Genomic DNA, 27,541 nt, shown 5'->3' with positions numbered 1-27,541 from the left:
TCCTTTTTGATACATCTTGAAAACTTTGCGGATCATGCCGTTTATCTGTATACTCTTCCAAACCAAAGCAGTGTAATACTGAGGAGCAGATCAGTACAGCAGTAGGAAATACTTAAGAAGAAGTACCATCAATAGTTTCAGCCGTTTCAGCATCTTCGCAAGATTCCCAAAACAGCAATTTACCAGAGTATTCCCGAGCGTACAACATTGAGCTATTCAACAAGGGAATCGCCGGTATTAACGTTTCACCAATAATGACGAAAAGACTTTGACAGGCTAGTTACCCCGAACAAAAATTCAAAGAAATTTCTAAAGGTATTAAAAGAAATCTATTTTCCTTTTCACATGAAGAAGACGAAGAATCGAACTTTAAACAAAAGGCAAAAGAGTTTGATGAGATTATCAATCAGCTCAAAGAGAAATTTGACCACACAGAGACAACAAGATCAGAAGAAGTTAGAATTTTAACAGTTTTCCCTAAGTCTTGGTCCGTGCAAAAATTGGAAGAAGAATTTGGCGTTAATAAATATATGGCAATTCAAGCCAAAACAACTGGCAAATGAAAAAGGTGTATTGTCGACACCACATAGCAAACATGGACCAAGTTTAAGTGAAGATGTTGAAAATCATGTTTCGGAATTTTATAATGACGACGATATCAGTCGATCATTACCTGGAGAAAGAGACTATGTTTCTGTAGCCAAAGATGGGAAGCGTCAACACATCCAAAAAAGGTTATTAATAACATCATTACGAGAAACTTTCAACAGATTTAAGGAACTTAATCCAAATTGCAAAATTGGATTTAGCTCTTTTGCATCAATGCGTCCGAAGCATTGCAAATTGCTGAGTAGTTCAGGAAATCATAACGTTTGTGTTTGTACATTCCATGAAAAATTAAATCTTATGCTTCTTGTCTCAGAAAATATTCCTTTAACATTGAATGCAAAGAATATATGGAAAAAATACTATGTAACATATCAAATAGATCAAAATACTGTTACATTCGTGAATGTAAAAAATGCCCAACAATGGACGAGTTTGGAAACTGGTTTCACTCACTTATGCACAATGGATTTCTATTGATCGATGCGACATAGAAACTCTTGTAAAACCGGTGAAAGAATTTGTATCGTATTTTTGCGAAAAAATAGAAAAAATACTTACTCATGATTACATTAAAACATAACAGTCCACATCTCTTAACAATATAAAAGCTAATTTGCAAGAAAATGAGGTTGATGTGATTTGCGATTTTTCCGAAAATTATTCATTTGTGCTTCAAGATGAAGTTCAAAGTCATCACTGGAACAATTATCAAACAACAATCCATCCATTCGTTGTTTATTATAGAGATGAAAAAGGTTCTCTGGCAAATTTAAGCTTTGTAGTTATATCTGAAGTTTTAACTCATGGCACCATAGCTGTGCAAGTATTTATTTGCAATTGGTAACATTTTTGAAACAACAAATGCAGGTAAAAAGAATAAAATTCATGTCGGATGGTACTGCATCCCAGTATAAATGTTGGTACTGGCAACACGGCTTCAGACGCTACAGTCGGGGCACATCGATTCGTTATAAGACGTCAGAGTTACAAAGTGGAGAGGGAGAAGAAAAATCGCAAAGAGATGGAAGATTGATCGTTCGTTTTTCCGTCATGTCACAATTATTCTCGATAAAATCTGATCAGAGTGAAGTGCTTTTTTAGAGGTGAATTCAACTTAAAATCTAGAATTGTCGATTGCTTAAAAGTATACTTAAATACTAAAATATACTTGCAAATCATACACTTTATACTTAAAACTAGTTGTGGAGTGAAAATTAAAATATTAAAATCAATGCTAAATAGTGAGTAGACTAGAATAACTTAACCTATTGAGAACTTAACCTAGCTTTCCTTAATTCTATGTAGCTCTTAAAGTGCACGAAAACTAAAATTGAAATTGTGAGTTATTTAAAACTTATCGCATACCGAATTTTGTAAGTAAAAATATGTACAACTTATGAACTATGTGAAAATTAAATTAAAATAAACTACAGCTAAAGCAACGTCAAAATAAAACGACCGTACACGTGACTGGCTAAAAGAAATCGGTGCAATTTCTATAACATAACCCAACAATAAAAATAGGAAAAATTTTGCGAGTAAATTTATATTATGTCAGTTTAAATCGAAATACGACATTGACGCTGAATGGCATTTTTTGCAACATCACACGGCAAAGGACCTTGTGATGCAATTGGTGGTACATTAAAACGGATGGCAACAAGAGCTAGTTTGGCTAGGCAGCATGAACATCCGATTACGAGTGCAAAAACGTTATTTGACTGGGCTAGCAAGCGAAAAGAAGACTATCTTACAGAATTGTCATTTTCATATATGAAGAATATGATCAGGGTGTGGAAGAGTTGAGTAGCATGTATGATAACACCAAACAAATTCCAGGTACCCAAAAGTATCATTCTTTTGTACCTGTATCCGAGAATGAAGTAGCAGCAAAGTTGTACTCTAACGACAATGCAGCAAGTTATCATAATGTGTATAGAAATATAAGAAAATAATGAAAAAAATTAAATTATATACAACAAAATTGTTAGTTGATAAAAATAAATGTTGATAAAAAATAAATGCTAAAAATTCTAGTATTATTATTAGTATCTCTTGAACTCCGATAAATATAGGTTTAATAATTATCGATAATTATTTGACAAAATTGTAGAGAATTATATTTTTTCATTTTATAAATGTTGTGTTCTGTTGGCACGTCAAGAGTGGATGACATTATCGATTTCTGTCGGTCCTGTCCTGTCGGTGGAGGATTTATGCGATTGCTTAAACTGCAGAAACAATCTGCATGAAAAATTTAACATAAAAATTCTAATTCACAAAAGATCTCAACAGAATTTCGTCTCGAGGAAACAAAAATTTTGTCCAAGATCTGGACTGAAGTCATTACGTTTAATAACGTTTGATTTAAAAGTTACATAGTAAAAATGTGTGTACTGACGATTGTACAATGCCATTCGAAACTATTTTATCCGTTGAATCTGCATTGCAAGATACAATATTGAGGACCGTGGAACCTGTGGAAATATATCTCGCACTCCTTTATATGGATATGAGGTTTTTGTATTTTGTGTAGTGATTTGTAGAGTGTATAATGAGTAAAGACCTTTTTTTTGACAAAAAATATAACAAATTTAGTTATAAAACATTTTGTCCCGATAAAATTCTTCCCCGACATCTTGTGTATGAGAACATATCATATGTGTGAAAAAGACTCAATGCGGAGGAATACGAATACTGATTTGATTTACTGTAAGACTTTAAGTTCATTATTGCCAGTGGAGCTCAATCAGCTTGAAAAGTTTCTGTTTTTAAAATTAACTGATAGTTGTAAATCAATCAAGATGTCGCCCGTAACTGAAAGCCTTCCCCTGTGAATTGAGACAGCTTGAACAACCCATTAAGTGGGCTTGGTATATTTAACACTTTTATTGATACTATTATTAATGTAATGATTATCGGCAGGATTATAATATGTGATCGGTTTACATGTTCGAGTTGTCATCATGCAGTAAACACTGCTTATTCAAGTTTTATGAAATTCTATGATCTTCTACTTACCTTAAAGTGTCTATTTATGTGATATTCATTGATGGAACGCCATCAAGATGGCATTTTCCAACGCTGATTTCGGATTGCTTTCGTCGTTTTTTGATGTGGATATTCTCATTTCATTATTTACATTATTTACAAGAACCATTCTTTACTGACAGTTCGTTGTGATATCAGGTTCCTACATATGGTGTAATCTACAAAGTGCCTCAATACTTTTGAGCGAGTGTTCAGATTTATCAATTGCTACAATGATCGGTTAAGCGGAAAATACCTACAAGTGCCTATGGGCCAACCATTGAAAACAGAGAGACCACGATTGCTAGGGAACACACTAATATAGGTGAGTATCAATGAAGCGCTGGGTGTTGTCTCTAGTCAGACTTTAGGAAGGACAATAACTACTACTGATTGGGTTCGGTTTCACTACAGCACTACTACCGAGCTACGATCGATCATCAACTTGCTAACAGTATGTAGAAAGATAGTGGTTTAGTCAACGATAGGCTTTGTTGAAGTTTTGCGACTACGCTATTTCCAAGAGTAACAATGTTTGATACAGGCTCAGAGGAAATCAAACGAGAGAAGTCAACTAAAGATAGTATAGCGAGGTTTGATTGCTAAGAAGAAGTACGAGATTCAAATACCGTTCTAGCGTAATTGACAGTCTCATTCGTAGCCTCGGTGAAGGCTCTCCTTAGACGGGTTCTCCTATTTTGTGACAGAGTCTGTGGGCAGAGTAGCACACCCTTGTGAGCGTGGGGATATTACATTCGGCAGTCAGTCGGATCGGATTTCAGGATTGGTTTGATATTTATGTTTTCAGGCAAGAAAACGAACAAGTTTTGTTGTTTTTTTTTGTGTTTTGAGTATAGGCGATTTGGTTAGTTTGTTTTGTTGGATGGTTGAGGGTACGCATTTACCACGGAAAGTTGGTAAGGTCGTAGATAAGAGATGTGAAAGAGAAAAGAGAGAAAAAAGAAAGAGGAAACATTGATTGAATTTATCTCACAAAACAGTTCACAAACTTTTTGCTACAAATATCGACATACATGTACTCAAAATAAATCTTCTCAAAGTTATGATACCCTTTTGTGTTCACAGCGCCCAAACTCAAAGATAAGCAAATTGAATAAAAACTAATGCTAGAGCACAAGCGTCAGCGTCCCCATGATTCGTGACGAGATTTGTTCGGCAGAAAGAAAAAAAGCTTACAGGTTTCATAGCACAGGATGAGAGCGGAAAATGAACGACAAAAATCGAGCAAAATACGGCATCATTTACATAAAACCCTTATTCGAGAAAACTGTTGATTTGCATACAAAAAGTCGCCCTGACTATCGCTTCAGATTACAGGGGTAAGCTGAAGCAAGTTGTAACGAGATGTATCGATGAATGTGGGCAATAATGTTGAGAGATGGGAAGCGGAGTAGGAAAACTTCCACTTAAAAACTAATGTTATTTATAGTTATTTTTTCGCTTGTTTGTTTTTTTTTTGTTTGATAAGCAGCAGATTTTGGATTTCACTACGAATATTGGATATTTTAGAATGTACACACCCTTCGATTACTAGTAATGGTGTTTTCTTGCTCTGCGCAATTATTTCCAACGTGATAACATTCGATGCTATAAGAATAAATAACATACGGATTGATGAAATAATGAATGCTGTGAAAGGTATTTTAGTATACCTACTAATCCCTCAAAGTTGGTGGTAAAAAATGCAAATGAAAATATCATAAATAATGAATGTTAACTGAGATTTTGCCATATATACAAAGTGAAACATCAATCTGCTAATCGGGCCTATGGCCGTCGATGATAGGTGTTTGTAATGTCTCGTCAGACATTATTTCACACCCCTAACAACTATATTATACACATTTGTCCTGGGGTAAAACACTATCGGATATGCTCCCGCTAAACAGCTAGTGCACATGAAATTCAAATTTTGCATCAACTTGTTGTTGTTGGCAATGTTGTTAGCCTGTGCAACACTCGGAACATCGGACCACACACCTTTTCGTTTTCCTTCTCCTTTTCCTTTTTGCGCACAATTAGCTGCATCCGGGTTTTGTCACGAGGAAAGATGAAGTCGGGGAACGGAAATAGAGCGTAGAAGAGACAGAAAGGAAGATGAAATATAGTATCAAATTATAATACAAAAACAAAATCATCAACTAGCGCTACAGAAAGATAAGACAGTAGGTTCGATAAATTAAGTAATAGAGCAATATCAGATAGATTATCGTTCATTTTCGCATATGCTTTTTATCAGCCTAAGCATTTCTGTACTTATATCTCCATTACCCGATTACAATACCAACCTTACAGACAGGCTTTTGGATTGGAAAGGGTATCTTTGCGATGGGTTTAGGGTAAAAGCGTGATACTTTAGCTCATTCTCTAACGATACATAATCCCTTACATTCGATAAATACTTAATAGTTTTCATGTACCTCGTGTAATCTGCAAAAAACGTGGACCGTTTACAGTGAGAAATTGTTAGAAAACTACACAACAATTATGCAATTCTCAACGTTCTTTCTGGTTTCAAAATGAATTTCCAGTTAACAACATGCTCATAGCACTATGTTTGATCATACATTTTTTGGTCTGATGAAAGATTGAAAATTTATCAATCCATGTCTCTCCATGCTCAGTTGTCTTAATTTTTGTCGCGTCATTCTAGTTGTTAAGTATGCTTAAAACGCATTTTTTAAAGAATGACTATTGTCTTAAATACATATGTTATAAATTTCTTCGAACAATGCAAGTAAATTATTATAAATGAATTGAAACACTGGATTGGATTATTTTGTCTCAAAGTTTCGTCACTTTTTTTCTTGAGCAGTGGTCCTAATATTTTGTCCGACACTGTAGCTCTGTATTCATCCAACAACGGAATACACAGAATAAAGATTGATCACTTTACAATCCGGACACAAAGAATTTGTCCATGTTGTCCATGTAGTCCATGTTGAAATGAATGGAATGGTAACTGGTTCAATAGTACTGATGCCAGGATGATCCTGACATCGATATAGGGGAACTGCGGGTAAGACGGACAGTGGGGGTATAATGGACGGATGGTTGATTTGTATAGTTGCATTATGAATTTCAAACTTCTGTTGATGGGAACCCCTTCTACATGCTATTCTATAACATGTAAACCATCCTATGACAATGAATACTGATTAAAAGTGGAATAGGGAAACAAAAACCGAAAATCAAACATGATTCCGCGTGTGGAAGTAATTTGTCCGGCTTCGATATTAAGCATTTGAGTGGTTTCATTGGAAAATTTAATTCGCTGATGGTTATATTTTGGTTTGTAAGTTGACAGAGAAGCGATATGAGGTATGTACGGAAAAGTAAATTTATTCGTAAGTGATAAATTAAAATAATTGCACTGGTGGGGTTGAAATGGACAGCCATATCCATAATCACATCCAATGCATGATAGAGAGTGAAGGGATGATGATGATGTTGGATTAAAGAGGCTTTAAACTTTTCAGTTCATTCGCCTCTAAATGAAGGGAAGAATATACATCTCTTTTTATATCGCTTTCCCTTTTGGTTCTATTTCAGTTACTGGACACACAAACACTGAGAGAGAGCGAAATTATTCCTCTCGCGAGCGATAAACTTCTACGCTTCATATATTATCAACCTGTCCATATTTCCACCCCCCCACTACATGTCCAATATACCCGCATCGATAGAAATGTTGGATTGTCTTAATTTCAGTGAAAAACATGGAAAAACAAATGTTTATAGAAATTTTTGGCCAATTATTTCGAAAACCAGTATATTGAGCTGTAAGAAACTGCTTTTAAGTTTTGGGAAACATGAGTTTCCAAAGATATAATTGAAGTTCTTCTTAACATGTCCGTCTAACCCCCATTTCACCTACTGGTTACCACATGGACAACGGACGTGATACCGAAAGGAATGAGATTCGACGCTGAAGACAAACAATCAAACTATCCGGTAAAATCATGGCAGGCCTTCAGGCACGTTCGAACCAAGTAGCGGTACTAGGCTCAGACGACAGACTCCTGATTTACACTGATGTGGCTCTGAACAGCTAACCTTGGAATTACGATAGGCGAAAATGTACAACGACTCAAACACAAGGAAACAAAGTTGCGAAGATCACCTGTGTTAAACCAGATGAGCGCAACGAATATCAACCGCAGATGCAGAGGCAGATGTTCATACCGAGTCCTAGGGGTAGTACCTCATAAAAAAGACTACATCAATGAAGTTGTGGCCTATGTGGCCTCAAGACCGACATGAGGATACGAGCGTATGTGGGAAACGAAGAATTTCGACAGGGAACTTTTCGTCGAGGCACTTCGCGTACACTGCAGTATCTTGGACATGAATGCAGATTAGTTCATTGAATCTATGATTATGGCTTTGGACGTTCAAATGCCATGAATGTTATAATCGAATAACAAACGGCGACTTACTCTGGCTGTCTGGTGGAACGAAACATTGAGCAGTTTTCGTGCTTCGTGTCACAGTTGACGCGTACAGACAAGATAAAAATCAATAAAATGATCAAGTCAACTACTATACTACTACGAAGAGCTATGCTGCAACACGAACGTAAATCCCTGGGGAACGCATACAATTTCGTGATGCTGAAGATCAGAGGTCCAACAGCGTCAATAGAATCATGTCCAGAAAAAACGGAGCCGGGAATTGTTAAGAATGAAGACATTAAAAAAGGCATTGGTTTTATCATTGAATATGAACTGGGATGCAGGTAAGGAGGAACAGATGTTTGTATGTTCACCGATAATTCCGTAGTTGATCTTGCTATTGACAACGGAACCGTCAGCGAAATTGAACACCTTTATAACTCTCGTTTCATAGGTGTCGACTTTGACTTTATTCAATAGAGCAGCTATCTCGGGGGAAATTCCATGGTTTAATTTTGATTCTGTTGGCTAGGCTGCATAGGAAGAAGGTTGAAGTTGGTCGAAGAGTGTATTGATTGATGTGCTCTCAGTATCAGGGGGACATTTTCACGACCTGTGAAGATGGACCATATATCACCAAGTAGTGATTCAATAAAAACTGGCCACATTACTGCAGAGCTTGATATAAAGACCTCGGACGCAGTTTTGGAAACTTTGACACAGTATTTTTCAATATCTCTGTTTCTGGTGAAAAGGACATTACCATAAAACATTTAGGATGGTAGCCGATAGTTGACGATTTGAATGATGGATGTTCCATGGAAAGAGAGAACTCGAGATACGGTCGTTCTCATTATTCGGAGGTGTTCGTCCAAAGCTCTCCTCATACGGTCCATGTGGTGCTAAGCCTTCGGTAAAGGTAGATCCAAAGGATTTTTAGAGGTATACTTTCTACTATTGGGGTTTGATAGTTGCCTATTATGAGCCATTCCTCGAGAGATTTGAGGATTGGAAAATGTCACACACGGTCTAATGCCTTTGATAGATCCTGAGAAATAATGGCACCATGCACGACCTTTTCCAGGTGGGAATGCGACTTGCTCTGAAAATGGCATTGGAGTCGAATCTGATGGAAACTAGAAGATGATATGCGTATCGGTTGGACCAGATAAAACCAAACAGAGCCAGAGAATCATCGACTTTTTTAAAAAACTAACAGACGCCCTCAGCAAACTCGTTTTTTTAATCCGCGGGTAATATTCTATGCTAAGATTAATAGCCATGAAAGAATACCTCTCCTCTCCGTTTCGTGATATTATATATCCTGTAACTATACTTCAATAGAACTGTTTGTTGTTGTCATTAGTCAGCAGTATCGGGCCCCATTCAGTATCTTATCAGTTATCCAGCACCGCATACAGGATCCCTCAGAAAACATGCTACATGGGAGTTGAAAATAGGAAGTTATGTATCGTAAGAGAATGAGATATATGTTATACAGTTTGGCCGTTCCGCAAAAGCGAACAATAATCATTATTCTTGTGAACAGAAAATCACCCATAATCTGGGAATCGGTTTTTCAAACAGCAACATTGTTTGTTGAAATAATCAACAAACATCTGATTTGCACAGAAAATATACGAATCTTCATCATAAGCTCATCACCTTGTGTGGAATGAGTGTTCCCGATATTACTTTTCATTGATAGAAGAATGTGATATTTAATGAAATCCTTGGTGTTGTTTTATGAATGAAATCAATTCCTACACTTGAGTCAAACGTATCATGTGAACAAAAATACATATACTCCATTTAGGTTAAGTAGCTAACAAAATATTCAATATAAAACTAAAAGCTGAAGTTGTAGGCCAGTGGATTTGGATATAAACATATTAACATTCGTCTGTTTCTTATTAATTTTTACAGAAAGGGGTTCTGTGGAAACTTGTGCGTAGTTGTTTTAGCTCAACAAATCATTTCGAACCATATTACTACTATTTACCAATCTTAGGTATGGAAATATACGGGAACTACGTGAAAAGAATTTAACTGAGCGAGTCATTAACGTCTGTACATCTCTTCCAGAAATCGCAGAGCTAGTCTGGGCAAATCTAATTCATCCATACAATCAAATGATTTGATTCTAGTCTAAACTGGCAACCCGGATTTGTCGTTCAAGTTTTCCTGCGAATTCCGCGTGGGTAAATGTTCGTCTTTGCGATGAGGAAGCCGGGAAACTCATCAGAGACCAATCCTCCATATAGAGGAAGACCGATTACAACTCAAATGTGGTAACCCATCTCGATGTGGGCGGGCTATTAGTGTTTTGTATGCATTTAGATTAGGAAAAGTCTGAGAGAGCAACAGAGCGGAAAGGAAAAGAGCAACAATGTTAACGCGTGATATCAAAACAAACCGAGTGCCGAATTAGAAGGGAAATCTGTTTGTCATCTTATTTTTCCAGCACAAAACATCTCATTAAAACAGAGCGAGCGGGGGCAAAACAGGAAGAGAACGATGAGTCTCACGTTTTGGGCAAAATTATGTTGGTGTTTCTTTTTAAATTGGAATGCGAATATTTGTCATAATGGAAGAGTTTTATGCCAACTCGTCTTAGGAGTTGACAGCACCATTTCAGCTAGCAGTGAAACCTTGTGGATGTAAAGACGTGGGTCATTTAAGCAACTCTGCATACTTGAAACTTCAAATAAGAATTAGACAACTTATTGAAAAGGGTCAAATTTTTCTTCAATTTTTACAAAAAAATATGCCTCAAAAACTAAGATACCTACAAAATTCTGGTCAAAAGATTAAATGTATAAAATTGCTTAAATTTTTATTAAAAAAAGCTATTTTGTTTTAATTTGCTAAAAAAATACTTTAAAAATTAAAACTAATTTTTGCTCAAAAAAGTTTTTTTTAATTCTCAAAAAAATGAGCCCTTAAAATTTCCAACAAATCGCCAAACATCGGAAGATGGGCACTTTTACAGGGAAACTGTGTTTCCAACAACAACTTTTTCATGTTTTCTTTGAAAAAATTAAAAGTAATACTATACTATGGTGTATTCGACAAAGTTTTGTATCCTATCAAAATATGAACTTTCGTTCAAGACGACAACTTTCTATCATTTATAGTTTCTGGAATATAAGGCATTTTTGTATGAAGACTATGTTTAAATAATGTTTTAATCGTAGCATTTTTGTGTGTTAATTCTCACGGTTGACATGTTTATAAATAGAAAAAAGTTTGCACAACATGTAAATCGCGGTTATTTTATACATAAAAATGTTACGAGTTAAACATTAATATTAATTTTTCAAAGCCTACTTTCGATGTATGAGTGACTTGTTGGAAATTGTAAGGACTATTTATATGCATTTTTCCAAAATTTCAAAAACACATGTTTACGAGAAAAATGAATTTTCTTTAAAAAAATAAAATAAATTTGTTTGATATTTTTGAATGAAACCCTAATTCAGGTCCTACATTTCATTCTTGAACCAATATTTCGTAGATCTAATAGTTTTTAAATTAAGGTTTTTCGAAAAAAAAAACTCTAAATTTCAAAAATATTCTCACGCAAAATCTATCAGGCCTACAAAATTTTAATCAAATAATGAAATGTAGGAAATTATTCATGTTTTCATTGAAAAATAACATGTTTGTTTTTCTTTGAAAAATTACTATTAATGTTTAATTCGTAACGATTTCATGTATACATTATCGCGATTCAAATGCTCTGCTACTTTTTTAAACGGTTTATTTAGCTTGCCCTGTAATTTGTATGTTTGTAGGTTTGTATGTTTGTAACATGTTTGTCTGTAGCGCTTTACCACATTAAAAGAAATTTGAACCCCTTCCTGTTGACCGATTGCTCTGAGATTTCTGAAACACCTTTATCTCTGCATTCATTATAAAATTGCGTATTTTATGATTTTTAAAATCCAAGATGGCGGCCGCTACAAAATCGCGGATTACATATTTTCTCAAAACAACATCAATATGGGTATCAAATAAAAGGACTTGACTAGTAGAACACAGTTATACATGAGGAATGCAAATCCAAAATGGCCGACACCACGAAATGGCAGTTACATATTTTCTCAAAACCCCATCAATGTTGGTATCAAATGAAAGGGCTAGTCGAACACAGTTATTTATAAAAAAAAAGCAAATCCAAGATGCCACCACAAAATGATGGATTACATATTTTCTCAAAACAAACCCCATCAAAGTGGGGTTATTTTAGATTAATGAAGGAAGGGATGTGACAACTATGACAACTATCAACTGTTACTTGCCTAATTATTTTCTAGTTTTTAGTACATTGAACTGCTTAATCTAAAAAGGTTTTTTTTAATTTTTTTTTTCTATTTATAAACATGTCAAGATAGAAAGTTGGCTTCTTCGACAAAAGTTCATATTTTGATAGTACAGCGCGGACTTGATTATATACAGTCTCCGATTTCTTTTTTCTTCGTTTTTAATGCATATATTTTTCGTTTATTCAAAATAAAAGAAGAATTTAATTTTTGATTCATCCCCTAAAAGTCAGAAAATACCTTTCTCACATGAAAAACATATTTTTTCCAGAATCTCTCAAGAGGTGATATATGATCATATTTGATGAAAAAAATCCTTCTGCGCATATGTTCGAACTTCAACAATTAAAGAGTTATAGAACTTTTGCTTTGTTTCGGAATCTGTTGTCTCAAACTGCACTAAAAAGTACGCTGCGTAAGCCAATTCTGTTGCTTTCATTTGAAAGATGAGAAAATTAAGTACAGGATATGGAACATCTAAATTAATGGATTTAAATAACTGTTTCTAAGTAAAAATTTCAAAGTTAGTAATTTTTATTGTGTAATATCTAATTTCATCCTAAAAATTCATAATAAACTTGGTTAATTTTATCAATCAAATTGAAGTTCTCAAACTACTCTACAATTTGTTTCTTGACACCCAACTTCCATATTTCTTAATTTCGCTGCAATATCGATATGAACAATTCATGGTGAAAATTCAAGCGAAATCTTCAAAAATCACGATTTTTACCCTTCTGTACATATAATAGCCACTTAAACTCCACCTTAACGTTCAAAGTTTAAATTTTTCCTTGAAACAAGTCATTTTTGAAATGTAAAAAAAAAATTTCAAACTGTATATAATCGAGTCCGCCTTGTATCTAAAACTTTGTCGAATACATTATATCGCTATCGAATTTATCAAAATTAGGATTAGTTGTATTTTTTTCAAAAAAAAACATGGAAAAGTTGTTGTTAGAAAGACTTTTTCTCTGTTAAAGTGCCTTTCTTCCGATGTATGGACAACTTGTTGGAAATTGTAAGGGCTATTCATATGTATTTTTTTGAGAATTTAAAAAAATACGTTTTTTAGAAAAACGGATTTTAATTTTCAAAATATTGGTTTCTTTTGGCGAAATTAAAATAAAAGATATTTGTTTATGAAAAACTTTCATCAACATTTTGTACGATCGATCGTGAGTTCAATACTCAGGGCCCTCATTGACCATCTTTGTGTTGTTACAGAATAGCTACGTCCACGCAACAATCATCAGCGATGGAGATCGATCCACGGTCGAAATAAGATCGATTCATCCATACAACTGCTCTGCTCTGCCAGACACATCGGGCTACTGTTCTATAAATAACTCAACAATGATCAATCAACTGTCTCCGCTGTCCGGTGGTCCAACTGGATAATGGAAGAACAGAAAGAATACCCTTACGCCTAAATGGCTACTGTGTGAATGTACCATATGTAATGGTATAGAAGGAATACTGGTGAATGGCAACAGTGTAATGTGCTAATTATAGATATGATAACCATGTGACATGTACACGATTAAAATTCGGCTCTGTTACAGCTAAAATGCCTTAAATAAATAAATGGGATAAAAAAAACATTTTGTAGATATTATCATTTTTGAGTCATAATTTTTTGATCCTTTTCAAAAAGTAGTCCAATTCTTTTTTGAATATTTCAAGTATGCAAAGTTGCTTAAAAGATCCATGTATTTACACTCACAATGATGTTTATGCATATCTTGTATATCAATCTACATACAAGTAATAAAAAATGTCTCGAGAGAAATAATTCAATGATAAATCCACAAAATACAACTGGCAAATAAACTATTCTTTCTTCGCACGGCGAAAATGGGCTACCCATTACCGTCAAATGATAGTGCATTGAATACTATTGAACTCACAAGTCTTGGAGTTCTTTCATATCCGCTTTGGGTGAATGGAAATGGATGCTACGACACGATATACAATTACATACGGTGACGGCTACCTCAAATCTCAATTTTTATTATCATATAAGCAATTTTTTCGACTATATTTTATATCAACATTATTGCCTTTTTTCGAATCGTAGCTTGAATACCTGCTTTTCGATTTAAATATGATTTTGTTATGTTTTGAGTTTGTAATGATATTTACTATTTTTGAGTAACTTTTTTCAACAATCTATTCAATATAGATTAATTTTTCATTCCATTCAAATTGAAACTAATCGACTCGTGTAAATGTGGCAATCTTGGCGCAAAAAAAAATATGCAAGATAAATCATTCGTATTTGTGAGGCAATTTATTTCATTTTAATTTAAAAATTGAATGAAAATTATTACTTTTTGTTATTCGAATACTTTGAAGGCTTAAACCTGACCCTTACTCATCTGTTTTTCTTTAAATTTTCTATTATTTCCGTTAAAATTTCATGTGGGTTGTAGAAAAAGATTTTTTCCATAATTTTTGCGTGCAATTCAAAACATTATTTAAGATGTTTCGGATTGTTCGATTTGGGTCAAATGTACACCATTTTGTTGTATTCATAATTCCTCTCTCATAGTCTTGGTCCTTATTGACATAAAACTCTAGTAATCGATTTTCACAATCTTTTCTTGATCGCAATTTCTTATCACTCAGGAAGTTTTGGAATGCGAGGAAAAGGTGGATGCATTGAAATTTCTCAACTAAGCTTCCGGAGTTTCTGGCGAATCACTAAAGATGTGTGTGGCCTTGCGTAGTTCTGATGGAACACAACACCTCTTTTGTTGGTCGATTCTGCTACGGCTACTTCTGTGATTTTATCTACATTTAGATTAATGGAACCTAATATAACCAAATATAATACCAAATCATTTTCAGGCACAGTTTTCGTTCAAGCTTTATTCAACACTTGCAGAAAATGTGTTACTCGTTTACATAGAACACATATTTGATTGGAAAAAGTAAATTTTCACTCACACATCTTATTCTAAAAGTGTGTTTATTCCACCCAAAAACTCATTACCATTTCCTTCACAGGAATAGAATAGGAAGTTCAATGCCGGATTTTATTGCAAGAATGCTACATTTACACTACTCGATTTGAGTCATACAGTACCATTTTACGCCAGAGTTTATGTTATTATCGTTATGTTGATAAATTATAAAATCTTCTTCTTCTTCTTCAATGGCACTAACGTTCCTAGAGGAACTTCGCCGTCTCAACGTAGTATTACTTGCGTCATTTTTATTAGTACTTAGTTGAGATTTCTATGCCAAATAACACGCCTTGAATATGCATTCTGAGTGGCAAGCTCTAGAATACGCGTGATCACAGTGCAAGTCGGAGGAGATTTATTTGACGAAAAATTCCCCCGACCAGAACGGGAATCGAACCCGAACACCCGGCATGTTAGTTATGACGCTAATCACTCGGCCACGGGAGCAATTATAAAATACAAAAAGTAGAATTATTAAAAACATTGTTTCGAGTTCATTTTCCAACAACACTCCAATTAGCTCAATCATTTAGCTTTTATTTGCTCCATAAAACGTTTCACTAAAGCTGTTCAATTTAGATATATTTTTGATTGAATGTAAAATAACCTTTTCTTCTTTGATTGTGTACATTTTATAGAATAATGATCGCACAAGAAACCGGTAGGCAACATGAAAAAAAATTTGTACAAGCTTAAATATCTTGGAATCTAAAAAAAATTAAGATCTCAATGTTGCACCTTGTTCCCCTATTCTTTGTCGAGTTTATAATTGGTCACATGATGAAATGGTATTCCGTGTAGTCGCCACCGGATGCACATAGATCCAAAAAAATTAACAGAGTGAGTAGGGGAAATTGCATATAAGAGGAGACTTCAAGCATTGTTTACTTGCCTCTAAGTTTTTTTTTCAATTTCAACTTTCGCATTTCAAAACGCCGTCTTCTGCATAATTTAGAATTATGTTCCATTTTTATTGCCGGGCTAGAAAGATCTGAATTTCAGCGATATGAAAACAACAAATAGCAAGAGTATAACTTATAAAATATATTCATAAACTTAAGATTGCATTTGCACACACTTACACCCAAGTTGAGAATTCAAATAGGTTAGTATAGTGAATAATGAGAAAAATAAAACACACGAGAGCACACATCTTTACTGACAACTGACTTTGTACGCTTCAGTTGCATGCGGAACCGGAAAGCGATCAACATACCTGTCTAAATTGACGCATCCCGCCGTTGATTCGCAGAGAATCCGCCGCTATCTCAGCGATACCGTCGCCAGGTTCGCGTAACTGCCGCAGTGAGGAGCTAGGGTGTGCACCAACATGCGCACACTGGCTCCCACAGCAGATATGCGAACTGGCTTCTGGCTGAGAGCTTTGGCGTATGATTCTGGACCCGGATGTGGGCGATGATGTAATCAGCACTGGCGGTATAGTCGAGTGTTGAACCGTTAGTCGACTGTGGAGCGCACTTCGGACGCTTTCCTTCGAAACCGAACGTGTAAGTTGTAGCGAAGACACCGGTGTAGTGGAGGCACGTCTATCACAGTTGCGGCAAGCGCGACATCTGTTGTATGGCACTAGCTGATAGCCACTACCACCTGTTGCTGTCCCCCGACCGTCGCTATGGCACGAGTTTGATACGGCTATGGCTGGTGCTTCCGGGCGGCAATGCATCTCAATGTCGGGAACGGAGCGTGCGTTGTGCTGATCATCGTCTCCTCCCTGAGCGCTCTCTTCTGACCCACCCAGACCAATTGTCGATAGCTGGGGGCTTGCGAGATATGTTGACGTTCTGTCTTGTCGTATCAAAGTTGGCTTGTTGGTATTGTTACTATTATTACCGCTACTAGCGGCATTGCTATTGGCACCAGAGGCCATCATCGTTTTCGGACTTGTGCTGCCGACACTTGTCGTTGACTGTTGGTTTGTTGGTCCATTAAACGAACTGTGTGATGCCATTCTAGACTTGCTAATGGTCGATATAATACTTGATCCCGTAGTTGTCGTTGTGCTGCTGTTACTGTTGTTGCTGTTGTTATTTGTGGACGTTATTAGCAAAGAAGCGGTTTCGTCCGAACTGCCATAACCCGAATTGCTCGTTGGATCGGCGTCATTCTGAAGGGACATTTTCCGCGCTCTACCTCCTGTGCCTTACTAAACTCGCACCTTGGCTCAGGTCCACAAAATTCGTTTATGTTGTTATCTGCGGGAGAAAAGAAATAGCGTAATTGATTAATTCGACGAACAGCGTGGGCGCATCGTTAGATAAATCCTGATTTATTTTTAATCGATTTGTTACTTTTATATACCCGTTTATATATTTTGTTGAGAATTGCTGGGTGTCGTGCTCGAATCTGATAACATTGTGATAAATAGGATTTTTGCCTCTCTTCTATAAATATTATTTTGGATTTAAATTCAATATGACATGTTAATGTGATTAAAGTTTGTTATTGCTGGTGATTTACCCAAATTCCCCATGATTTTGATCTGGTTTTATGAGCCATACCATTACCATATTATAGCGCACACAGTGCATTTTACCATAAAATTGAATGACATTAACCTTTGTTTCCGTTGCACTATAATCATTATTCAAATAAAAATAATTACTTTATTTTTATTTGATTGCATTCAATATACTCGTTTAAAACGTATTACAGTTCGGACTCAATTATATACATAATCGATTATATACAATTTTACATATACAGTTTGAAAAAAAATATTTTTTTTACGTTTCAAATATGGCTTATTTTAAGCAAAAATGTAACATGAATGTTAAAGTGAAATTTAAGGGGCTTTTATATAAACAGTGGGGTAAAAATCCTGATTTTTGAAGATTTTGCTTGAATTTTCACCAGGAATTGTTTATATCTATATTGCAGCAATATTAAGGAATATAGAAGTTGGGTGTCAAAGAACAAATTGTAGAGCGGTTAGAAGGCTTTAATTTAATTGATAGAAACAATCAAGTTTATTATCAATTTTTAGGATAAAATTAATAATAACACATTAAAAATTACTAACTTTTAAGTTTTTACTTCCGAAATGTTATTTAAATACACTAATTTAGATGTTCTACTACTATAACCTGTACTAAATTTTATTATCTTTCAGGTGGAATCAACAGAATTGGCTTCCGTAGCGTATTTTTTAATGTAGAGCCAGTTTGAGACAACAGAGTCCGAAATAGAAAAAAGGTTCTATAACTCTGTCATTGTTGAAATTCGAACATATGCGTAGAATATTTTTTTTCATTAAACATGATCGTCTATCACTTCCTTAGAGATAAATCTGAATAAATTTATATTGTTTTGTGTGAGAAAGGTTTTTTATGACTTCAAGGGGATGAATCAAAAATTAAATTCTTCTTTTATATTTTCAAAAAACGAAACATATTAGGCTGTCAAAAAAGTCCTGCGGTATTTCCGCGAGGTGTCGTTGTAAGCGCGTAGTTCTAGTTGTATTCATTGTATCGAGTCATACTATAGCTTGTTGGAAAGGTATTTTTGAACCGCGCTATAATATAGTCCTTGACAGTGTTTTGTTTGGTTAAGTCGTTCGTGAGTGATAGTGTCGCAAATATGGAGCAAAATAAAGAGAAAATCCGACATATTTTACAGTACTACTATGACAAAGGCAAAAATGCATCTCAAGCTGCCAATAAAATTTGTGCAGTTTATGGACCCGATACAGTTTCCATTTCCACCGCACAACGATGGTTTCAACGTTTTCGTTCTGGTGTAGAGGTCGTCGAAGATGCGCCACGCTCCGGAAGGCCTGTCGTCGAAAATTGCGACAAAATCACTGAATTAACCGAGCATAGTAGCAGCCGTAGCATCGGCCAAGAGCTGGGGATAAGTCATCAAACCGTTTTTAACCATTTGAAGAAGCTTGGATTCACAAAGAAGCTCGATGTATGGATGCCACACACGTTGACGCAAAAAAACATCTTTGACCGTATCGACGCATGTGAATCGCTGCTGAATCGCAACAAAATCGACCCGTTTCTGAAGCGGATGGTGACTGGCGATGAAAAGTGGGTCACTTACGACAACGTGAAGCGCAAACGGTCGTGGTCGAAGCCCGCTGAAGCGGGTCAGACGGTGGCCAAGCCCTCATTAACGGCCAGGAAGGTTATGCTGTGTGTTTGGTGGGATTGTCAAGGAATAATCTATTATGAGCTGCTTCCCTATGGCCAAACGCTCAATTTGGACCTGTACTGCCAACAACTGGACCGCTTGAAGGTAGCACTCATGAAGAAGAGGCCATCTTTGATAAACAGAGGCCGCATTGGCTTCCATCAGGACAACGCCAGGCCACACACTTCTTTGGTGACGCGCCAGAAGCTCCGGGAGCTCGGATGGGAGGTTCTTTTGCATCCGCCGTAAAGTCCGGACCTTGCACCAAGTGACTACCATCTGTTTTTGTCCATGGCGAACGAGCTAGGTAGTCAGAAGTTAGCCACAAAAGAGGCCTGTGAAATTTGGCTATCCGAGTTTTTTGCCAATAAGGAAGCGAACTTCTATAACAGGGGTATTATGAAATTGGCATATCGTTGGGAACAAGTCATCGAACAAAACGGCGCATATTTGACTTAAAACAGATGATTGTAACTAATTTTATGAACAAATGAAAATTCAAAAAAAATACCGCAGGACTTTTTTGACAGCCTAATATATGCATGAATAACGAATATGAAAAAAAAAATACACGATTATATACAGGATTCGATTATATACAGTGAAAATAAATCCGAAACTGTATATAAACGAGTTCGCCCTGTACATGTGTTTAGATCTTTGATTTACTTCAGTACCTAACGAGATAAATTTTGTAAATATTTCACCGAATGACACGAAACTTGTGGAGATAATTATTTATCCCATTCACAAATTTAAGAGTGGCATAAACGACAAAAGCGAATACATACTAACGCCAACAACCAGAGATGCCAACCATATTTTTGAAATAGGTGGAAAAATTTTCAATAAAAAAGGGAAAAGCTGGAATTTGTGAATTTTGTTTATATTAGCAGTAAGAATTACGGTATACGGTGACAGTGTCAGTGAGTAACATTTTTAATTTTCCTTACCTTATACATTTTAACATTTTATCTTTGTTTTACATTTTGTGTCATTTTAACTAATCCTGATTTTCTTTATTTACATCCAGGGAAAGGGTGGTAAAGACGGACACCTCAAGTAAACATTGCTTTTTTTCTTGAATTTCACAAAAAAATATATATTTATCTCACCACAAATTGATAGTCTAAGTCTCTTTTTATAATAGAATTTGTTTTTGAGGCATATATTTTGCAAAATCAATGTGTCCGGCATCTTTGAAAAAATTAGAATGAATCGGGAAAGATGGACACTAACTGAACATTCAAATTTATGTACTCGATAAGTTTTGGAGGTCTTCAAATAGGCCTTAAAAATGATGAAACAAAAAGGCTTGACTAAAATCACCTAAAAGGGCTTGTAATTATTCTCATTCTTCCATGTTCAAAATATAGGCTGACCAAATAGTTCCGGACTAAAAACGGGACACGTAAGCAAAAAAAAAACCAAAAATCCATTTTTAAAGAATTTTATTGAGTGAATGAAACCGAGAATAAAACCAAACAATCAAACATTACTTTTTTTATTTCTATAATAATAATACATAACATATTTTTTCTATTCCTAATAATGGTTCTCAATGTATGTATTACGTTATCTATAACGAATCTAATTACATAAATGTATTTTACACGCTCTTCTGAATTTATGGAATGAGGTTGTTGATTTGATCGTTCATGGCTGGCTGTTCCATAGCCTTATTGCTCGATGTTCGAAAGAAACTCTCAACATATTTGTTTCGCATCTTGGAAGTAGCAAATTATGGGTTCGTGGAAGTGGGACATTTCTTAGTATTTTAAAGGTCATAGTCCACGTAAGGATTGATTTTGAAAAATCTGAGACCACCAAGGTCTGCATCGCATAGTACACTTTTTGACACACTGCATTAGTCTGAGCTTTCCATTTCAGGCTACTGTCCATTAGAATGCCTAGGTTTTTCACAACTTCCGAGTAAATAAAGATCGCAGTGCACATTTTGTTAGACAGAGTTCCATGTACATCCATGGGTTTGGTTTGAGTCTTACAAGCATTGAGGATTAGTCCATTGTTATTGCTCCAAGAAATAATATTTTCAATATCAATGTTGATCATGTTCGTTAAGTCATTTAGCTTACCTGATAGGTATAACTGCCAGCCATCGGCATACAGGTGAACAATGCAGTAGTTCATATGGTTAGGTAGGTCATTTGTGAACATTGAAAATAATAGAGGGCCTAAGATCGACCCTTGGGGTACGCCACTTTCAACCTAGACAATATCAGACTTTGGACCGTTGGAGTCAACATATTGAGAGCGGTTCGACAAATACAAATGCAACAGCAGATTAACGCAGCATAAAACAGCGTCAAGTTTTTTGTAAAGTAACAGATGATTACTAACATCAAGCAACACTAAAACAGCTAACATCTTTTTGTCCAGAGCACGTCAAATATCGTTATCAATTTTTATCAAAGCGGTCGTGGTGTTGCAATCTTTACGATTGCCTGATTGAAAGCGACAAAGAAGCTCATTCCCATTTAACACTAAACCTACCACGAGGGGTCAAATGACCCATTTTAAACTTTTAGTCAAAATTCTCTTGCAAATTACATTGTCACAACATAATTTGCTTACACTACTTTTCTTAAAAGATACATCGAATGTATTTTTCAGTGTTTACTCCTCTCTTGTTATTTTTTACTGACAAATTTAGGTAATATGCCCTAAAAACCGCAACGAGTCATTTGACTCTTGCAAACATTCATAGGATATGAGAAAGATTTGTATGTATGGTTGTGATACAAAACCATTGCATTACAAATTTTTGCTATTGACGGATTTCACGCCAACGCAACTGGTCATTGGCAGCACCATTTCAGATTGCAGTGAAACGTTTCGAGTGTAAAGATATTGGTCATTTAAGCAAATTTGTATACTTGAAATATTCCAAAAATAATTAGACTACTTTTTAAAAAGCGCCAGTTTTTTTTTTTATTTTTTTTTCCAAAAGTTTATATCTTAAAAACTATAAGACTGACAATATTTTGGTCATAGAAGAAATTATAGGAAATCGTTCAAATTTTCATAAAAAAATATTTAAAAATTTTTTGTTTTTAATTTACACTAAATTTTTCTTTTCCGAAAACTAAAATTCATTTTTTTCAAAAACGTATTTTTTTAAAATTCTTAAAAAAAATTGTGTGAATAGCCCGTACAATTATCAACAAGTCGTCCATACATTCGAAGATGGGTACTTTTACAGGAAAAAAGTTTTTCTCACAACAACTTTTCCATGTTTTTTTTGAAAAAAAAACAACGAATCCTAATTTTGTTTGAACTCACAATATCGATGTAGTGTGTTCGACAAAGTTTAATACGCTCTATTGTCGTGCTGGTATTTCGAATTCAAAGTGTAATAGAAACAAGCTATGTTTCTTAACGCCGGAATTGATTAAAAAAATATATTCTATGGGATATAATCACCATCTGGATAAAAATATTCGGATTTGTGAATCATGTCGTGCCGTTGTGGTTCACAATAGATGTCCACCGAGAGAATCACAGCAGTTGGAAATGAACAAAAGAATATTCTCATTCGTCGACCCTACGCAGCCTTCAACAAGTGGAAAACTAGTGGTTCAAGATATAGAAGGTAAAAACAATATCTAGTTGATCAGTGTGATGCAAGCACATTTCATTTTTGTTTATGAATTGGGGATGTTCGCATAGGTAGCAAATTCAAAAACTCAAACGTCAATGATAAAATATATGTACGGTTATTATTTGTAAATTATTGGTATTCATTCTTTTTTGTCTTATTTTTCTTTCAATAAATTTGAATAATTTACAGTACCGTCAACTGCATCATTGGCATCAGTTTCTTCCGTGGATGACTTGCAGGTGACGTATAAAGTGGAAGCATTTAACAGCATCGTTCAAATGTTGAAAATTTCACAAATTTCAATGAGAAATATGAGGAGCTTAGACTACCGTATTAAAAAATCGGAAAAAATTGCGCAAGCAGTGCGGCAACATCTGTTCGCACTGGATCCAGTGGACAACAACAAATCAGATGATTTTGACGAGATGGTTATGCAATTGAAAGAAAAGTTTGAATCATCTGCTAACGACAGAAGCGAGCAGATAAAAATATTATCAGTATTACCCAAATCTTGGCCTATAACCAAGATCGTAGGAGAGTTTGATGCACCGGAATACATGGTTGAACAAATGAAAAAAATAGTTTATGAGCAGGGAATCCTTTGTACCGCCAAGACCAGAAGTGGCCATGGAAGCAGCGAACCCGAAAAAGCCTTTGTAAGTTCAAAAGCGTCTTTTGATGATGTCTCTTAAAGAGGCATTTATGATTTTCGAAAAACGGAATCAGAATTTGAACAATGATTTCACCTCGTTTACCATGCCAAGACCGAAACATTGTAGGCTACTCGATAGTACAGGAATTCATAATGTGTGTGTATGCACAATCCATGAAAATGTGAAATTAATGGCTAAAAGTTTAAGAATCGTATCCCAAGAAGAAATCACTAGTAAATTGCTTTGTAATAGATCTGTAAGAACGATAGAATGTTTTTTTCGTGCTTGTAAGGAATGTGCAATAAAGGAAGAAGTAAAAGAGGAACTTGAAATGCTATTAGAGGAAAACGAGACAAAACACATTGTTTTTCAACAATGGTTGACAACTGATCGTTGTAATTTAGAAAACATTATGAAGCCGGTAGATGAGTTTGTTTCATATTTTGTTGATAAAATTGATATGTTGATCACTCATGCTTTTATTTGTAAAGAACAGTCATCCTTTCTAAGAAACAAAAAATAATCTTTAAAGCATGGAGAATTACTTGAAATTTGCGACTTTTCTGAAAACTATTCATTTATAACCCAAAACGCTGCTCAGGGTTATCACTGGAATAATTCGCAAGCAACAATTCACCCGTTTGAAGTATACTACAGAAGTAGTACAAAATTAGAAAATATTAGTTTTATTATTATATCAGAGGTACTAGCCCACGATTCAATAGCAGTTCAGTTGTTCATTTCAAGATTAATAGGATTTATGAAACAGTTTACTGATTTCACAAAAATTACATTTATGTCAGATGGAGCAGCTGGTCATTATAAAAACAAAAAAAATTGCCAGTCTGTGTAGGTTTAAATCAGAGTATAATTTAGAAGCTGAATGGCACTTTTTCGCGACATCGCATGGGAAAGGGACTTGTGATGCTATTGGTGGAACACTTAAACGAATGGCAAAGAGAGCTTGCTCAAGAATACAGAAAAACTATTAAAACTCCACGAGAGCTCTACGAATGGGCAGAACAACAAGCAGATAAAGGAATAACTAAACTAAATTTCAGTTACATAACGACTGAAGAATATAAAAAATATGTCGGAGAAACTCGAAAAAATATTTAACAACGCAAAGACAATTTCAGGAACCCAGAAATTTCATTATTTTGTACCTAATCATGATGAACAAATAGCTGCTAAAAGATATTCGAAATCTAAGGAAACTCCACAAATTTTCACATTGTTAGGAAAAGCCAAAAATAATATGTATAGTTATTCTATAGCATTATATGTAATGGTTGGAAACACCATCTCAGATTGCAATGAAATATTGTGGGTGTAAAAACATTGGCCTTTAAAGCATCTTTCCATACTTGAAATCTTCTTGTTGAATCTAGGTGACTTTTTGAAAAGGGCCATATTTTCTTCCTTAAACTGTTACAAAAAAAAATCATAAAACCTTAAAATATATAGTGGCCAAAGAAATATAGGAAATTGCTGAAATTTTCATTAAAAATAACTTTTTTTTTAAGTTACGCTGGAGAAAAGTATAAAATTTTTTTTAATTTTTCTCGAAACTACTCAAAACTACTCGAAAACTACTACTAAGGTTTCACTTTACATTTCCATTAGCTAGAAACATTAGTTTTTCAATAGTCATCAGGCAACAATGCCGTATATTCAAGAAATTATAAAAGATAGAAAGTTGAAGTCTTCGACAAAAGTTCATATTTTAAAATTGTCTAAAACTTTGTCGAACACACTATATCGATATCTTGACTTCAAACAAAATTAGGATTCGTTGTGTTTTTTTAAACATGAAAAAGTTGTTGTGAGAAAAACTTTTTTCCTGTAAAAGTGCCCATCTTTGAATGTATGGACGACTTGTTGATAATTTTACGGGCTATTCACACAATTTTTTTGAGAATTTTAAAAAAATGCGTTTTTGAGAAAATTGAATTTGAGTTTTTGAAAAAAAATATTTTGGTGTAAATTAAAAACAATAAATTTTTAAATATTTTTTTTATGAAAATTTGAACAATTTCCTACAATTTCTTCGTTGATCAAAATTTTGTAAGTCTTATAGTTTTGGTGATAGAAATTAAAAAAAAAATTAAAAAAAACTTTGGCCCTTTTCAAAAAGTGGTCCAATTATTTTTGGAATATTTTAAGTATGCAAAGTTGCTTAAATGACCAATATCTTCACACCCAAAACGTTTCACAGCAATCTGATATGGTGCTGCTAACTCCTAAGACGAGTTGGCGTGAAATCCGTCTAACTATTGATTCATACATTTTGTTGTATTTGTGAAAAAATAGTGAATGATTAGAATTAATTGTATTGCTGACTATCCAAACGAGCTAACAGTAACCATCCCAAGCTACAGTGCTATCTTGCGTGTGTTATTTCATTATTTGGCTAATAATTGTTATCCTAAAAATGTCGAAATATATAGGAGAAATATGGTGTGCCACGTTTGTCAACAAAAGTAAATAAATCGAGTCATTGTTCACTAACTATTCATAAAGGATCACTTGACCCGCTGTGGTAGGAATAGGCATACATGAAACATCGGTAGGTTTAGTGTTGAATATTCGTTCAACTGGATGTAGCGGTATTCGTTCAACTGGATGTAGCGGTAGTAGCAGTGGCAATGTGTTCGGTAGCGGTAGTGGCGGAAGTAGTGGTTTCGGCTTATACAGCCATTCCATGCCGAACCGATATAGTGGTTCTCAGGTTTTGTTGAAATCGGTAGTTTTATTTCTTATCATAAAATATTGGACCCGAAATTCTTCAAAAAAGGGGAGAAAATTGATTATCCAAACCATCAAAATTGGAGAAGTGCTGATCAACCAGGCCTTGTTGCATCGATCGAAAAAGCTAGTAATCGGACGGAGCAATGTCTTGAGAATACGGCGGGTGGGATAGGACCTACCTATTAGCGTTTCCAAGTATGTTTTGGCCGGTTTCGTGACATGCGGCCGAGCATTGTTGTGCTGCAAAACAACTTTATCGTGTCTTTACTCGTATTGTGGCCGTTTTTCTTTCAGTGCACGGCTAAAACGCATCTATTGTCGTCGGTAGAGACCCCCCGTAATTGTTTCATTCGATTTTAGCAGCTTATAGTACAACACACCCAGCTGGTCCTACCAAATAGACAGCATAAACTTCTGGCCGTGAATATTCCGCACGGCCGTCGATGTTGATGCATGGCCTGGGTACCCACACGTTGCCCAACGTTTAGGATTGTCGTAATGGACCCACTTTTCATCGCCAGTAACGATTTGATGCAAAAAAAACCTTTTTTTTATGCCGTTGGAGTAGTTGTTCGCACTTGAAAAAACGGCGTTCGACGTCTCGTGGCTTCAATTCATACGTCACTCAATGTCCTATCTTTCGGATCATTCCCATTGGTTTTAAACGATCGGATATGGTTTGCTGAGCTACTCCAAGTGTATCTGCAAGTTCTTTTTGCGTTTGTAACGGATCTTGATCGAGTTGAAATCTCCTGGCATCACTTCTGCATCATCAAGTCGTGTTCTTCTGTTGTCCGTCTATTTATCATCAATTTCACCGTAATTCTTCGTCTACAATCGTTCAACGCCGCACCTGTCCAACCGCAACAACTTGTATATACCGCCCAACAAGAATTTGCAATATTCCAGTCAGGTAGGATAAACGAAAAATATATTTTTCTGAGCCGGCTTGAGTGTGGTCGAAATATACTGCCCACCGCCATTGCCCCATATCAAAAGCCTCCCACCT

At 35.2% G+C, this 27,541-nt stretch overlaps 1 protein-coding gene across 10 annotated transcripts in view; it reads right to left on the bottom strand.

Annotated features, from left to right (window-relative positions):
* Positions 1–27,541, bottom strand: part of LOC129770377 (small conductance calcium-activated potassium channel protein) — a 691,836-nt gene that overhangs the window by 448,092 nt on the left and 216,203 nt on the right. For 7 of the 10 annotated variants that reach the window (XR_008742104.1, XR_008742103.1, XM_055773170.1 and 4 more), the window contains 3 exons: positions 16,568–17,564; positions 5,641–5,682; positions 4,269–4,349 (listed from right to left, as the gene is read on the bottom strand). Coding sequence is in view for 8 of the 10 variants with exons in the window: in XM_055773170.1 (XP_055629145.1) it covers positions 4,269–4,349; positions 5,641–5,682; positions 16,568–17,488 (1,044 nt within the window). In the remaining 2 variants the exon portion in view is untranslated. Of the gene's footprint in view, positions 1–4,268; positions 4,371–5,640; positions 5,683–16,567; positions 17,565–27,541 lie in introns of all 10 variants that reach the window. The other 3 variants (XM_055773175.1, XM_055773176.1, XM_055773177.1) reach the window with 3 other exon arrangements.

The sequence above is a fragment of the Toxorhynchites rutilus genome, chromosome 2 (assembly GCF_029784135.1).
Source record: "Toxorhynchites rutilus septentrionalis strain SRP chromosome 2, ASM2978413v1, whole genome shotgun sequence".
Lineage (NCBI taxonomy): Eukaryota > Metazoa > Arthropoda > Insecta > Diptera > Culicidae > Toxorhynchites > Toxorhynchites rutilus.
Note: the sequence above shows the minus strand (reverse complement) of the source record. Positions and strands in the feature narration are given on the sequence as shown.